This window comes from Diceros bicornis, chromosome 32, assembly GCF_020826845.1.
Source record: "Diceros bicornis minor isolate mBicDic1 chromosome 32, mDicBic1.mat.cur, whole genome shotgun sequence".
Taxonomy (NCBI): Eukaryota; Metazoa; Chordata; class Mammalia; order Perissodactyla; family Rhinocerotidae; genus Diceros; species Diceros bicornis.
The window spans coordinates 1,864,024-1,880,392 of NC_080771.1; the positions used below are offsets into that span (position 1 = coordinate 1,864,024).

Below are 16,369 nucleotides of genomic sequence, written 5' to 3' on the forward strand. Positions count from 1 at the left end.
TTGCATGGCTACATTTCAGGGTGGTTTAATTTCCTACTGCATTTTAATGACCAATATAGAAGATATAAAAATGTCATTTATAGAGAAACTCCAACATTTTGTTTTCTTGGTTATTCTAATAGATCAAATGGAACATGCAATATGATTTAAAAAAAACTTTTTTTCCACAAAACACTGTAATCAATCTTTCATGTACAGATCTGTGTAGTTATTGCTTGTCACATACTCAAAATAGATGTGAGTAGGAGTTAAACAGGAAGAAAACTCTGCTCTTTTCCCTTCTGATAACACGGCGGGAAATCTTTACCAACTCCATCCCTAGGCATTTTCCCATTCTGTTTACTTTGACCAGTTTTTAACAGAAGGTTACAATGTTTCCATTCTCAGGCACGGAGGTGGTATTGGTGGGGCACATGAGGGACCTTTAGAGTTTTATGAGGTGAGGGACAGTTTTTTAATCCACTAGCTTTTTCTGCTTCTGTTCACCACCCAGAACCAACCCCAAGTTCACTAAGTGAGGTCCGGAGACATGGGCTGGGTGAGGTGGGGAAGCAACCTTTGCCCCAGCTCAACTGGTACATCAGGGGTGGGAGGGACGGTAGACCAGGGCTGCCTGCTGAGATGACAGCCCCTCCTCCTGCAGGCTCATCCACTCATCTCATGCATCCTCCTCCTCCCCTAAAACCAGCTAATGTGGCCCCCGGAGGGACCTTTATAATAGAACTTTGTTTTCTGCTGCTAGTAACATTGCAAATGCAGAATCTGGCTTCTCAGCAAGAACTTCAGGCTTATCAAACTCGACCACCTGAAAGAGAAGAAAAGCTGAAATTGTCAGAAGACTATCTACCCACCATAGAGACAAAACCATTGAAGCCTCTGGGGAGGTAACACCGACAACTTCCTGCACCTTCCCATTTTCCATGACCAGGACCAGGTCACAGTTGAGGATCGTGTTGAGGTGGTGGGCGATGGTCAACACTGTGCAGCCTTTGAAGGCATCTTTGATGGTACTCTGAACAAGGGTGTCAGTCTTGGAGTCCATGGAGGCAGTGGCTTCATCAAGGGGAATGATCTGTTGAGGAAGGAGAATTGTAAAAGTCACATTAAGCCAAAGCTGTATCTAGAGGGAAATTTATACTCTTAGTTCTATCTATGAAAAAAGAAAAGAGGAGCTGAAAAGTAATGAGCTAATTCTCCATCTCAAAAAGTTAGAAAAACAGCAACAAAATAAAGTCACGTCACATCACTTTCATCTTCTTCAGAAGGACTGGCTGGAGAAACAAGGTTGTATATTCTTTACCCCTCTTTTTAAGTGGTTTATTCTAATCCTACAAACTGGTAGGATCAACACTCCACAGGCTTTATCTACTGTGCTAACATGAGTCAGTATGAGGTATAATGACAGCACTTGTATTAGTTTCCTATTGCTGTTATCACAAATTAGCACAAATTTAGAGGCTTACAGCAACACAAATTTATTATCTTACAGTTCTGGAAGTCAGAAGTCCTAAAGCCAACGGGTGGTCAGAGCTGCATTCCTTCTGGAGGCACTAGAGGAGAATCTTTTTCCTTGCCTTTTCCAGCTTCTAGATGCTCCTGCATTCCTTGGCTCGTGGCCCGTTCCTGGCATTGCTCTAACTTCTACTTCCATTGTCACATCTTCTTCTCTCTTTCTGACTCTCCTGCCTCCCTCTCATAAAGACCTGTATGATTACACTGGGCTCACCCAGGTAATCTAGGATAATCTCCCCATCTCAAAGTCCTTGACCTAATCATATCTGCAAAGCCCCTTTATCCCAGGTAAGGTAGCACATTCACAGGTTCCAGATACCAGGACATGGACATCTTCGGGGGGGCCATTATTCTGTCTACCGCAGTGCTGATGGCAAGTCACAGGGCTTGAGCTCAGCTCTAACTCTGCTTGACTTTGACTAAATTACTTAACTTCCCCAAAGCTCCGTTTCCTTGTCTGTAAAGGGGTTATACCTCATGAGTGTGAAATGCAAAGACAACACATAAACCACTTAGCAGTGTGCAGTGCCACAGTCAGCACTGAGTGTGTGCTGGCTCCTTTTCCTGCTATTAGCACACCTAAAGAACACACACTATGGATTACACTTTGATCGAGATTCAGAGAATGGGATTTCTAAAGCAACAGCAATCCCTTCCTTGAAATCAGTAAGCAAGGATGGCTAAGTCACTAAGGAAAATGCGTCTAAATTTTACAGTTCTCCTGTCCTAGCATTCTGAAGGCCTTCTTTAGTGTCCTGGGTACTGTTTTTCAGGCCTCAGCATTGTTCAGGGACAAAGGGAAAAAGTTGAGAGGCAGATTTATCAAACTCAAACCCCTTAGGAGGACAGAGAGAATACCTAAACAAGACCGCCCAAGGGGAGGCCCAGCGGAGGCAGATGTTAGTGCTGTAAATGGCTGTTTTTCAATTTTTACCCCTCACAACTTTGTCGTAAGAGAAAGTGATCGGTTTTTAAATGTCTCAATTGCTCTCTCTTTGCTGAAAGACAAATGCGTGGCTCTACCTCCTGGACTGAATGGCACTGCAGGAAATATCGAAAATTTGACCAATCCATTTTCCGTGCTGTTTCCTTACTTTTGAATTACGGAGAAGTGCTCGGGCTATACAAAGCAGCTGACGTTCCCCTACTGAGAAGTTTTCTTCATTTTCTGTGACTTCTGCCTGTAATTTTTCCGGGAGTTTCATTATCTATAAAACACAGAAAATGCCACATTTATGCTGATGATCTATAAAATGGTCTTGCATCAGCTGTATTGATGGCCCCCTTCTCTTGCATTCATCAGCTGGCTTTATTTTACTGTGGAAAAGAAAGTGCAAAACAACAATCATTTCAACATCACAAACAGGCCCCAGGGAAAGACCAGGGAGTAGGCAGACATTAATAACCTAAAATCACAGTATGAGTCATAGAAGCCCATGGACACCTTGCCAAAAGAGTACAGATAATGCATATATGTCTCCAGAGAAACAAAAACAAGTATAACCGGCTTCCAGGGTCCCTGTCTCCACAGACAAACTAGAGACGGGGCAGGAGAGTTTTCTAGTCATCAAGGAAAGCTAAGACAGGGTCTGATTTATCCAGCATGACAAGTCAAAGTGGCTGTGGGAGATGCTCACCTGGGTGCCAAGTCCTGGGGAAAAAATCCCCTCTGGACTGCAGAGTGGGCCATGCTCACCTGCTGACCCCAGCTGCAGCACTTACAGGACAGGACTCCATCTCACAGATGGCTCAGTCCACTCAAAACCAGCCATACTTGCCATTCCTGAAGCAGGCCACACCCCCTCACCTTCCTGTGGCTTCTCTGTTCTGGTAAGAAAACGAGGCTATTGGCAGGGCAGTAGGGTGCTCCATCTGCTCTAGAGTCAGATAGACTTGGGGTCCAGTCTCCATTCTCCATTCTCCAACATTAGCCTGTGCATGTTACTTCCTTGAGTCTTAATTTCTGCATCTCTAAAAATGGGAGTAGGAGTACCAACCTCAGAGGGTTGTAGTCAGGAGCATGTGAAATAATGCATGTAGAGCTCTTGACTGGATCATTGCAAAGGCCTGGAAATATTATCTACTGTTGCTTTTAATAGTAGAGAGTAAATAAGGATTGTAGTCTACTGATATACGTGGTGCCAACAAATAAACCTGGCCAAATGCTGGCCCAGTGCTTGTCGAATTTAAACCTGGGCCAGGCATCTGGGGCACTGGTGCCGGGAAACGGACTCATCCTGGACAGCCCCAGGAACCTACTGTGTCTCTCATGAATGTTCTCTCCAGAACCTGCCAGAGCATCTCATCCGTGTGACTCTCAAAGGGATCCAAGTTGTACCTGCAATGAAGGAAAAGAGAGGCAGCTGGATTTCCAAGGAGGAGAAGATGGGGGAGCATGTTTTCTGCAGCATGTGGGGGAGACTAGGAGGTGGGTGTAATGACCCTGTGGCTCCAAGAGCAACGCTTAATAAAACACCAACCTCAGGCCAAGAGACCAAGGATCCACCACTGTGTGATGGCCCAGAGACCACCAAGACAGGCAGGAATATGTGAAATGCTGCCAAGAGATAGCCAGAGCCAGGCCCTCAGGAAGACACATTTGGCCCTCTCAGCAGCTATGAGCAGCAGAGTGGACTGGACCTTACGCAAATTCTTGGCAGAGAGAGGGAGAGCAAGCAATTCAATCTTCCATCGCATTCACTCTGCCTTCAGAAGCAGGAGGTGCAGCTGCAGCTCCCAGGGCCTTGCAGAGGGTGAGCAGCTCATTTGCGGGGTGGGAGTCTAGCGTTTCAAGACATGGAATGCATTTTTCATAAAACTCTACATACAGCTCTCTACTTCAACCTGTGCTCAATGGAGGAAACGTCCATCTCAACAGAGGGGCAGCCACTGCACTGGACTAAGTGAGAAACTAGTTTTCTCCGTGTGCCTTGCCGTCAGATCTTGAGGCTTGCAGAAATTGCAACCCTACTGTTCTTGTGCTTGAACAGCCTCTGTTCACTCCTTAGTGGGAATGAATTGACACACTTCCCAACAGATGGCTACATGCGAAGGATAACTATTTAGTTGAGAAAACTGGGGTGTTTTGAAAGTGGCCATTGCTAAACCTGATAGGATGCCAAGACGCAGGACTCTCCAGGGCCAACAGGGACATCTGCTCACCTGATGGATAAGCACTTCGCTTATTAGTCATGTAGTTTATAAAATACAAGTCATGTTCAAGGACCTAGTCCTCGGCTCCTCCCAAGGAAGGCTTCACTTGGGAACAGGCACTAGCAGTGATTCCCTCAGATAGAACAGCCCCAGGCCAGCCACGCTGCCCGGCTTCACAAAGTTCCTGGTTGGTCCGATTTCACTATCCAAAAATAGGAAGGCAGAATGATCAAAAACAGCTACCTTACTGTACCTACAAACAGGACAGGGTCCTGGGGTATCACAGTCAGCTTGGTTCTGAGGTCTTCCAAACCAATAGTGCAGATATCCACCTCATCGATGAAGATGGTGCCGCCGGCTGGCTCCACCAGACGAAACAAAGCCATTCCTAATGATGACTTTCCTGGGAACAATAAAAGCAATAAGAGTAAATCACACATCAGTCTGTCCAAGTGTCTAATCAAGGGAATTTTTAATGCAATGAGAATGGCTCTGTGCAGATGACTGTGCAGACAGGAATTCCTCACTCTTCAGGGGCCATCGGCTGCCCTAACACAGTTCACCTGCCCATCCCGGCAGGGCTGTTAGTACAAGACTCATCCTCTGGGCCTCATTTCACCAGAATGATCCTCATTTAATTAATTCAAAAACTGTTGTGTGTTTGCTTCCAACTCCACACACCCATTCAATCTGAAATCCTAATTTACAGTAAAGAGGATTGAGGGAAAGAGCCAGCCAATCTGCCACACATAGTCATTGCCCTCTTGTTTGGCTTAACTACCACACTCAGTGGAAATGCAAATAAAACAACCTGAAAGAAACACAATCAGAGCTGGTCCTCACCAGACCCTGTTCTTCCGAGAATCCCAACTGTCTGCCCACTTTGGATGTTCAAGTTCAGCCCAACGAGAACGAGGGGAGTGTTGTCTCTGTATCTCATCTGATAGTCTCTGAATGTTATCTCCCCACAGCTGGGCCAGTCATGGGGACAGGTCTCCACTTTCAGGGGGTGAGTGCATTCAGGAACACAGGTCTGAAAAGCAGAATAACCAATGATAGGTTAATAGTCATTTGCTTTTCCATTCATTTAATTTATTCATTCATGCACACAATTCTAGGTACTGGTGTTCATGGTGATGAACTAGACCAATAAGGACCCTGCATGCAAGAAACTCACATTCCAGTGGGGAAATCAGATAATAGACAAGAAAAGAAATCAGAAATGAAAACAGAACAGAGTATTGAAATAGAATCTAGAACGTGTGTGGTAGAAGGGGGTAGGAGGAGTAAAAGTAACTTAAGGGTTGAGGAAGGCATCTATGGGGATGTGACATTCAAGCTGTGATGTGGAATGATGAGAAGATGCCAACTATAAGAAAATTTGAGTCCAGAGCCTTCCAGGCAGAGTGGACTGCTAGTGCAAAGGCCCTGAGGCTTTACCCACAGGATAAACTGTCAGTTTAAACTGACCCCATCTTACCAATAACAGAATGCTAAAGCTGTCTTGTAAGGGCAGCAGGCCAAAACTGCAAGTCATGTAGCTGGAGCATGTGCAGCGGAGAAAATTTTGACCTGAACTAATACCTAGAACCAAAGATTCTGCCCCCCATGGAACCAAAAGGACTGGGACATAATCAGAACTTGAAAGATGGACCCTTTTCAGAAGCAAGGGGTCCATCATCCAGGAAGATCTGGTGTTAAAGCCCCTTTCTGTACCTTACCATAAATGGTCTTGTCTGGAATCCTTCCAATAAAGACCTGTCCTGTCAGTGCTTCCACACACCGGCCTGCCCTCCCTAATCTCTTAAATTTTACCCCAAACCCTGGATCAGGGAGACAGATTTGAGAGCCTTGCCTCCTGTCTCCTTGCCAGTTGACTTTGCAATAAAGCCTTTTCTTTTCTCAAAAGCTGGTGCCATAGTATTAACTTCTACACATGTCGGGCAGAAGGCCCTTTTGCTCGATAACAAGGCCAGAACAAGCTCAGGCCCTTTGAGGAACAGAAAGAAAATTCATGTAGCTAGAACTTAGTGAACTGAGAGATGGACAACTATAAGGGACAGCTCATACCAGGCCTCGTGGGCCTGGGCAAGTGTCAGCACATGACCTTGAAGCTGTGTGACAAACCCAGACCAATCCTTCAGATTTGCAGAATTCAATCAGATACAATTTCAACATCTGAAAGAGTCATCATGGTGTTAGAAATAGGAAGATAACAAGAACGCAGGTTGTCAAGTTCAAAGGCCTTTAGATTTCCATGGAAAAGACATTTAACCTTCCTAAGAGCCCAAGAAACGCAATGTCTGATTAAGGAGTAGAGCTACTTGGCTGCATTACAAGACCAACCCCTTCTCTGAAGTTATGAAGTCCCTGTTAGTGACAAGAAATAGGGCTTGCATGTACCCAGCTAGGGTGGTTGACCAGCCCAAATCTGATTGATAGACAACACAATTAGCTGAGAAAATAATTGTATTCCTAGATGGTGAGTATTTTTAACCCTTAAAAGATTTAAAATTAATACTAAAAATATTTAAGAGAAGTAAAACAGCAACAGTAATATTTTTAGTTTAAGGAGTCTGTGTATTTGGTGATCTAAGTATTCATAATATTAATAACATTCAGGTTTGTGATTCTAATTTAAAATGTATAATTGAATAATTTATTTAAACATGATTTTAAGTTAAAAGCTTACTGTTTATGTATAGCACTGTGATTGTTATGCAAACTTAAAGCTCACTGTATTTACAAGTTTAATTTATTAGATTTATATAACCTCAGGAAGGTTTGTTTTTAAATCAGATAATCGAGGTACTTAAAAAGGAAATAGAATGTATTAAATTTTAAAATGCAGTTTAAAATGTTTTAAAGTGTTTAATTAAGTTTGTAAATGGGGCCCAGTGCTATTCAAAGGCCCTTAAAACTGATTGCTTGAATTGGCTAGACCTCTTTTCAAAGAATAGCAGAATTTGTAAGTTGAACGTAAAAGCTCTTAAAGAAGAGTTAGACTGCTTTTTTTTCAATTTACAATTTTCATCAAATATTAATTTTTAGAAACTAAAGTAAGGCACTGAATTCTCTTTTCTGTGTATGGAAACTGCCCTGGAGGAAATCTTTTTTTCAAAAGAACCTCTCCCTCAATTCAAGGGCTTTAGATTGTATTGTAAATATGGGTTTTAAGAAGAGGGGTTGTGGTCTGATTTCAGTTTTTAAAAAGATCCCTTTCTTTTTAAAAGAAAAAAGGTCAAACATAAAAAGATCAAATGCTGGCACAAGTTCTGCAAGAGTTAACTGTCCCTCCTCTTGCGCGCATTAATTTCTTACCGAAATATACTCCCTGAGCAGCTCCACGGAGGTGAACTTGGCCTGGGTCTCGGTTCCTGTCCGCACGCACACTTGGAGCAGCCCACTTAGCTATTGAAGAGGGACAAGCAGCCGCAGTTAGAGCCCCGGCCCGCCCAGGCAGCCCTTGGGAGTTATCCATCCCCGCCTCTCTCAGGACCACACAAAAAGTAGGCTGCGTTCCCAGCCAAGTGCCCAGAAGTAAGGATGCTCCTGTTGGGGTGTTTTGCCTTTAAATACTTCCTTTGTATTTAGAAACAAATGGTAATTACATTTTTCCCTGGCACACCAGATGGTGAGAATCATCCCACCACAGCACCACTCCATCACACACCTCTGGGTTTGAGCTGTGGGGAACCACCGTGGAGTGGGAATTCTCCCAGGGCTGCAGAACTGCTGGGTATCGGCCCCTTGCTGCCACCTGGTGAGGTCCTGTACTTCTATACCCTCCCCGCTTCCCCCACCCGCAGCCAAGAAGCGACTGGACTCCAATCACCACAGATCATTGGAGGTGGGAGAAGACCATCAAGCCCATCAGCTTGCTTCAGACATGAGAAGATCTCGGCTCAGATGGGGGCATATGGCTTGCTAAGGTCCCCCACCTTAGGCCTGGATCCCCCAGAAGCCAACCCTGAGATCTGAGTGCAAGCAGTGTATTAGGATAGGTTGAACCATAGTCCTCCCAAAGGATACGTCCACATCCAAATCCCTGTGACCTGTGAATGGTGCCTCATTTGGGAAAAGGATCTTTGCAGGTGTAATTAAGGATCTTGAGATCATCCTGGATTACCTGGGTGGGTCCTAAATCCAATGACAAGTGTCCTTATAAGAGACAGAGGAGAGGAAGATGCAGCGAAGAGGAAGAGGGGATGTGAAGGCAGAGGCAGAGATTGCAATGATGCAGCTCCAAGCCAAGGAACGCCAAGGAATGCCAACAGCCACAAGAAGCTGGGAGAGACAAGGAATGGATTCTCCCCTAGAGCCTTCAGAGGGAACATGGCCCTGCCAACACCTTGATTTTGGACTTCTGACTTCCAGAACTGCAAGGGAATAAATTTCTCTGGTTTAAACCACTAATGTATGGTAATTTGTTAGAGAAGCCCTAGGAAACTAATCCAGAAGGTGGACCCAAAAAGTACCAGTAAGGGCTGGGAGGAGGGAGGCACGGAAGAGAAAGTGAGTCATGAGAGGTTCAGCGCAGTCCCGCTGGGGGCTCTGGGAGACTGCCTGGGACACACTCGAGTTGTCCCAAGGAAGCTGGGCTACATCTCCATGAACTCCCTTCAGTCATTGCTGGGGCCGCTCCCAGCTGGGAGAACTCCCCGCACCTGCAGCTGGCCTTGGGCTTGGACTGAGCACCTTCCCACAACAGTAGGAGGCCAACTGGCTGGCCCAGGGAGGGTAGGGCACCAGCAGCACCTGCCTCGGTCACAAAGTGGGCTAGAGACAGGACCAGGTCTTCTGTCACTAGGTAAGCAGTGACTGCGGGCTGGCAGGATGAGACACAGGCAATTCCAAGGGATGTAAGAATGTCAATAAAACAGGATGATGTGAAAGAGGGGCTGGGGCTGGTGAGCTACCTTAGTTAGGATGGTTAGGGAAGACGCACTGAGGCATTTATGATAGGAAATCCGCCAGGCAAACTTGGAGTAAGAAAGCTCTGGGTAGCAGCGAGGGGCCTTAACAAGAAGGAGGCAGTGTGGCCCGAGCAGGTAGAGAGCGATGTGGGTCCAGACCCTCAGAGAACCCCACTCAGCAGGCCTCCCTTGCTGCCTCCCTGCTTAATATGTCACTGGCTTCCCATTTCTCTTAGAGCAATGGCTCTCAATCTGGGTGATTATGGCCCCAGAGGACATTTGGCAGTGTCTAGAGACATTTTTGGTTGTCACCACCAAAGGAGGAGGGAAGTTCTACTGGCATCTCCTGGTTAGAGATCAGGGAGGCTGCTAACATCCTACAATGCATAGGACAGCCCCTCACAGAAAGGATTATCTGGCCCAAATGTTGACAGTGCTGCAGCAGAGAAACCCTTCTTAGAAGGTAGACAATACCCCTGCTCATGCCTGACAAGGCCCTGCACAGTCTATCCCTGCCAGCTCCTCAGACCTAACTCTCTCCTACTCTGCTGAAGCCACATTCTGAGTCCCTCACATGTGCCAAGCTCGTCCTACCCTTGAGCCTTTCCCCGGCCCCTTGGCCTGAAAGCACTCTTGCTTCCTTCTTCCTTGGCTGCCTCTTCACCATTCAGGTATCAGCTTGGAGGTCACCTCCCAGAGAGGCCTTCTCTGACTGTCAGAGCTAACGTTGCTTCCCCTGACAGTCCCATTACTCTGCTTTATTATCTTCACAACACTTCTGAAGCGTTGTGAAGTTTTCTCATTTATGTACTTGTGCACTTATTTATTCCATCCCACTTTATATCCCACTGAAATATAAGCTCTCTGAGGGCGGGGACCTGTCCAGCTTGTTCACTGCTGAATCCACGGCAGCTGGCATGGTTCTGGCTCATGGCAGGTTCTCAGTGGATATCTGGTGAGTGAATGAATGAACCTTGCCCTTGAAAAGAGCATACACATATTTCGTTAAATTCAAGGGTCTCAGCTCGTCAAGGCCCGGGGCAGCCCTACCAGGTTTAGAATTCCCACGTCAGCACAGTGCTGGCTCTAGTCAGCACTCATTCTCCTCTGTGATGTCATGTGGTGTTACTTTGCACTCACTTCCTGCTCTGTGGGACTTCACACCAATTTCTCGTCCATCTAGAGAGCCTCCTCTGTTCTCAGGGGAAGCTCTGTCATTCAAGGTCTGTCTTCTCCAAAGGGGGCTAATGCTCAATAAAGCCACAAAGCCAGCTGGAGAAGAAGCGTTCCCCAGATCCCAGTGTGTGCAAATTCTCCAGCCTCACAGAAATGTTTGAAAACAATCTCATGGAAAGCTGATGGTATCCCCCCAAAGCATGACCTCAGTTGAGGAAAGCTGTTTCTCTTGGACAAAGTAAGGGAATCTATTCAACATCATCTGTTTTATATTTTACTAGGCAACAACAAATGAAAACATTCTTTAACGAGGGAAACTGGCTATGCAAGGAAAATTTATTTTTCCCACTTAAGATAGAGTCCCGAGAATATACTTTTATTCCTCTTCCTTCCCAAAATACCATTAAAATGATATCAGAGAGATTTTCAAAAAGGAATATACCTTTAATGGCAAGGGAGTTGGGAAGAAATGTCATTGAATAAGAGAGTTATAAATCTCTGGAAGATGAAAAGAAGATGAAAGCCTTTTGAAAAAATGGAGGCAGAATGTGCTGCAGGGGCCTACAGAGCCTTCTGTGCAGCAGGACTCAGAGAGGCTCCAGGTGTGAGGAGGGGCCCACAGAGAGGCTGAATAAGAGGTAGTCTGTTGTCCGGTGGGACAGTTTACCTGCCTCCCCTATTCTTTCTCCCAACCAGAGGTAGTGGACACATACTCCCTAGGCCTAAACACAGGCACACACACACATGCGTGCACACACACACAAACTTCTCTGCAGAAACTGAATGAACTACCTGGGGATAAATGGGGCTTCAGATAAAAACCCCTTTCAATCCAGTGTTTGGGTGCCTGAAGACCAGCTCCCTGGCTGCTTTTCTGAAGTGAAGCCAGCCCAAGGAAAAGTCCGACCTACCCGCCCAGAGTTATAAAACTTCCCACCAGGAGAGACCTGGCAAGGCATATACAAAGGCAGAGGAAACCCTGAAAACCCAACCCAGTCCCTCATCCTTAAACACAAATGGATCAAGAGACATATGAACAAAACCAGTGGCATGAAACAGCAAGAATCAGATAAACAAAAAGATAAAACAGATATCAGTCAAAGGAGAGAGGAGAGTTTAAGGAAGGGAGACCTCTAATTAATATCCTCACAGAGATTAAAAAATATATTGTGTCCATTTAAAAATGATTCTTTTAAAAACCCAGAGACTAAGAGTTTGTAGAAATTAAGAATATGAATATATGATTGCCAGACTTAAAATTCAAAAGAATGGTTGAATGACAAAGTTAAGGAAAATTCTCAGAATAAAGATAAAAACACAAGAACATGGTAAACTTTGAGATAAAGGAAAGGAAATATAGAGGATGGATCAAAGAAATCCAGTATTCAACCAACGTGAGTCACAGACAGAGGAAACAGAGGGAAAGGAGAGGAGGAAATTGTTAAGAGAAGAGAAAGGAAAAAAGGAGAAATTTTTCCAAGCTGTAGAGAGATTTGACTTTAATATAAAAGGACCCACAGCCTTGCACAGAATAAATGAAAAAATACCCACACATAGACACATTGTCCTGGAATTTCAGAGCACCAAGGATAAGGACTGCATCGGAAAAGCTTCCAAAGAGTAAATGTGAGGCATATACAAAGGAAGGAGATTCAGACTCAGATAGGTATCAGACCCACCTGGCCGGGGTTCAAATTCTGCTCTCACACATGACAGGTGTGTGGTGGGCCTCAGTCTCCTCATCTGTAAAATGGGGATTATGGCAGTACCTATCTCATAGGGTTGTTGTGGGGATAAATGAATTAATTTAGGTAAAGGACTTACAACAGTGCCTGAAATAGCATGTGTTTCCCTATTATTATTCCCTACTGTTATTATTATTATTATTTTCATATTATTGTTATTTTCAAAAGAAAAACAGCAAAACAACCAAAAAAACAAGTCAGTAAGTATTTGTCATGGGCATTGTGGTTGCCTCTCCAGCACTCTTTTCCCTCTCCCCATTGTGGGGCAGCTGTGTGACTTCAAGGTAGGATGGGATGGGACTCCATCCTTTGGCCTAAGCCAATCATCCCAAGCCCATCAAGCCACTAATCAGTTCTGGCCTGCCTAAGTTAATCCAGTGAGAGTACAGTTCAGAGGCTAGGGTAGGAAAAGCTTTCCTCCTGCTATAGCCCCCAGAGTCCGCCAGTCACCAATCGTGAAGGAAGTCATCACAGGAGGAGGACAAAGCCAAGGGCTATGATCCAACCATGCCTGAAGCCCACACAACCACTAGACCTTTTAATTTTGTGAGCCACTAAGCTCTCTTTGTTGTTTAAACCCATTCAAGTCGGGTTTTCTGTTACATCCATCCTCCCTTATATACTCTATGCCAGAGCCTCCAGGCCAAGCACAACTTTACACTAAGTGTTACCTGGATGATGTAAGACAATGACAAGCCTTTGGATGAAGCACTGATTGAGGAGAAACTCAGGGTCACCAACAAGGCCACAATGAAGGTGACAATGTTCATGAGGACGTCCATTCTTAGAGCAAACCACCTGAGAGCACAGTTTAAGTATAGGAAGTGGCTGGAGTTTTCATCATTTAGCATCTTAAACCTAAAATTAAGAAATTAGACAAAACAGACCATTAACCATTGACCACAAGAGACATCAGATTCCATTGCCCCTGAAGGTTCTCCTGTCCTACTGGGAAAGGGGGTTCATCAGAACAACTAGTAGAAATTATTGGAAAAAAGTGAAAACCTTTCGATGTTTAAACCGCTAAAGAGTTAAGATTCCTCCACTGGTATAGTCATGAACATCCTTAGGCATTGCTGCTTCATTCTGTTCTAAATTCCTGAAAGAGTTCTGTCCAGAAGCACCTTTGACCTGCCACGCTGGCCTCTGTAGGACCTTCCTCCTTTCTTTTTCCACTGTAACTTATTTTCCCCAGAGCTTAGTTAAAATATTCTTCCAAACACTGTGGTGTTTCTATCACATAGTTATAAAGCCTACAAATTCAACTGACAGCGTAAGTGACTTAGAAGTCATCTGTGGTCTTATCTGTGTGGTGGGTTAGATTACGCAGAAGCAAAATCACTGGCTGGGATCAAATTGGGACCTAAAACCTTTTGTTAATGCTGTAGCATTTTTGTCTGGTGGCAAAAGCAATACACATCAGAAGCCTAAGCACTTGGGAAAGTCCAGGATAGGAAAGAAAATATTAAAAGAGGGGAGACCCCATCAATCTTGTGGGATTCTCTTGGAAGAGAATCTACAGGAAGACAAAGCTTGAATCTGTTTTGTTTGTCATGAGATAGTCGATGAATGGCTCCATACACAGGAGCCTTTCCTCATGCCCAGACATTGGAAGGGTCTATGTGTGATGCAGGACTCTTGACAGCCGGTGTTCGGGTCAAACTATAACAGGACTAGCTGCTGACTGAACCAAAGACAAGATGTGATGGCAGGCCAACACTGAGATCCTGGGTGGCGGTGCGGGAAGAGAGAGAGATAAAATTAGATGCAAACTCTGAAGTGTGTGTTAGGTTTTTAAGGAAGAAAAAGATAGGAAAAAAAAAAAAAGAACATCTATGTGGCAGAGAATGCTACAGATTCACCAAACTCAGTTTTCTTTTCTTCCTATGGACACAGCTGGACTACATTTCCCAGACTCCTTTGCAGTTAGGTGAGCCATGGGACTGAAATCTGGCCAATGAATGTGCAGAAATGATGGGTATCTTCATCGTGGTCGACACATAAAAATGTCCCAGGGGGTCCTCCAGCTAGAAAGAGACTGTGTACCTAAGTGTGGAGCAGAATCCCCTATCCCTGTCCCATGGACCCTTATTAAATTGTGACTTGATGAAGAATAAACATGTATTGTGTTAAGCCCCTAAAATTTGTTATTGTTTGTAAGCATAATAAGCCTACTGTGACTGATATAATTTATATGATACGTTAGAAGTTTGGAGCTGGAAGACTCCAGAGAAATTTACTAAAGCTAATCTCCACATTTTAAAAAGAAGGAAACTGGTCTATCCACTAAGTGAAATGTAATATGGCCTTTAAAATTTCCTTTTACAAGGAATATGTAATAACGCATTTTCTGATTGAACACATTTCACTTTTAGAGTGAAAGATAAAACATGTAAAACCCCATACCAAGGTTGTCACTGAATGATCTCACATCTTTTGGGGCCCCAGACACTGGGAAGAAAGGACACTTGTCTGAGAGAGTTCCTCCTTGATTCTGCCAGCTCTTCATCTATGGTCTGTCCCCAGCAGCCCAGACTTCCCTTCTCAGAGCCAGAGAAGCCATCTGTTTCTGTGACCTCCCGTTCAGGGTCAGGCGTGAAGTGGGGAGCCCTGGAGCAGGCGCTCAGCACAGGACTCACTTGTTGATGCAGTCCTCCTTCCTGTCATAAGCGTGGATGATGCCCAGGCCCTGCATGGATGAGGTGATGTGCGAGAACCAGGGTGACCGGCTGATGTTCTCCAGCTTATTGAGCTCCTGGACTCCTCTGTGGAAAACGCTGTGGGGAAATCACCAGGTGTTAAGAGGGCTGCAAAGTGGAGTCTCAGAGGGCTCACCCTCAGCACATGCAGATCCAACTATACACTCAAGACAAAGTTTAGGTCAGATGGGTGCTGTCTAACTAGGGAGAAGGGGTTCTCCCCTTCTCACAACATTCTCCTCTAGGAGTGGCCATCCCATTTGTGTGAGAGGTGACGGTCTCTTAAATCTGGGTCTCAGAAACATGAGCCACTCCTTCCCAGGGTCTCCATTCTGAGTGCTTCCTGCAGCGTGAGCGTCCTCACTGCACGAGGTGTGATTCCAGTCTTTGAAGAACAGAGTTGTTCACTTGTTTATACAGAATTGTCTAATTGTTCACAGTGTAGCCCCTAAATACAGACCAACCACTTTTTGGTGCCCAACCAAAGAAACAATGATCTATTCCAATTCTGGAGGAAAATCTGGTGTGTCAACTGCCAATGCGTGGTCTTCTAACCTCACGTTCAAAGGTAATTTTGAACAAACGTCGTCAAAGCCTCAGGAGCTGACTTTAGAAAGAACCCTCCCCAGGAGGCAACTCCCAGGGTGTTGGTGCTCCAGGACACCGGTGAGCAAGACCACTGCCCTTGGCACGCGCATTGCAGGCTGGCCCACGATGGCAAATCTCATCTGCCCTCCAGACTCTCAGCTAAAACTAACCCAGGGGAGAGGAAGGGAAAACCTCGTTTGTTCAGAACTCAAGTGAGTTAGTTGGAAACATTTGGGTAATTCAGTCAGGGCCAGCCCCGATCTGGCCTGTCTTTGTAGCAAGAAGTGGGGGGTGCAGGGCAGAGAAAAACCTTTTGCTAGGAGAACAGACAAGAACAATGGTCTGATGAACACAGGGCTTATGAAAATGAACACGAGCCCAAGGAGTCATTTTAGGAAGTGGCATCTGAGACATGCTTTATTTTTGTAAAGGGCTTTCAGAAATTATATTATTTGGTCATCTCAATAAACCCTTGAAGCTGGACGCTGAAGCCATGTGTCCTTTCTCAGAGACACCAAGGAGGCAGTGGGAGCGTGAAGTGAGAGCCCAGCTCCTCCAACTCCAGGGCACCAGTGCTCGT

General features: G+C 45.2%; 1 protein-coding gene across 1 annotated transcript in view; it reads right to left on the reverse strand.

The window, feature by feature from the left end:
- Nucleotides 1–712: 712 nt before the first annotated feature.
- The window catches only part of ABCC12 (ATP binding cassette subfamily C member 12), a 56,950-nt gene continuing 41,293 nt past the window's right edge, over nt 713–16,369 (reverse strand). The window contains 9 exon segments of the mRNA XM_058527755.1: nt 713–805; nt 908–1,072; nt 2,607–2,720; nt 3,772–3,850; nt 4,909–5,068; nt 5,509–5,698; nt 7,987–8,076; nt 13,174–13,360; nt 15,142–15,279. Coding sequence (XP_058383738.1) covers nt 713–805; nt 908–1,072; nt 2,607–2,720; nt 3,772–3,850; nt 4,909–5,068; nt 5,509–5,698; nt 7,987–8,076; nt 13,174–13,360; nt 15,142–15,279 — 1,216 coding nt within the window.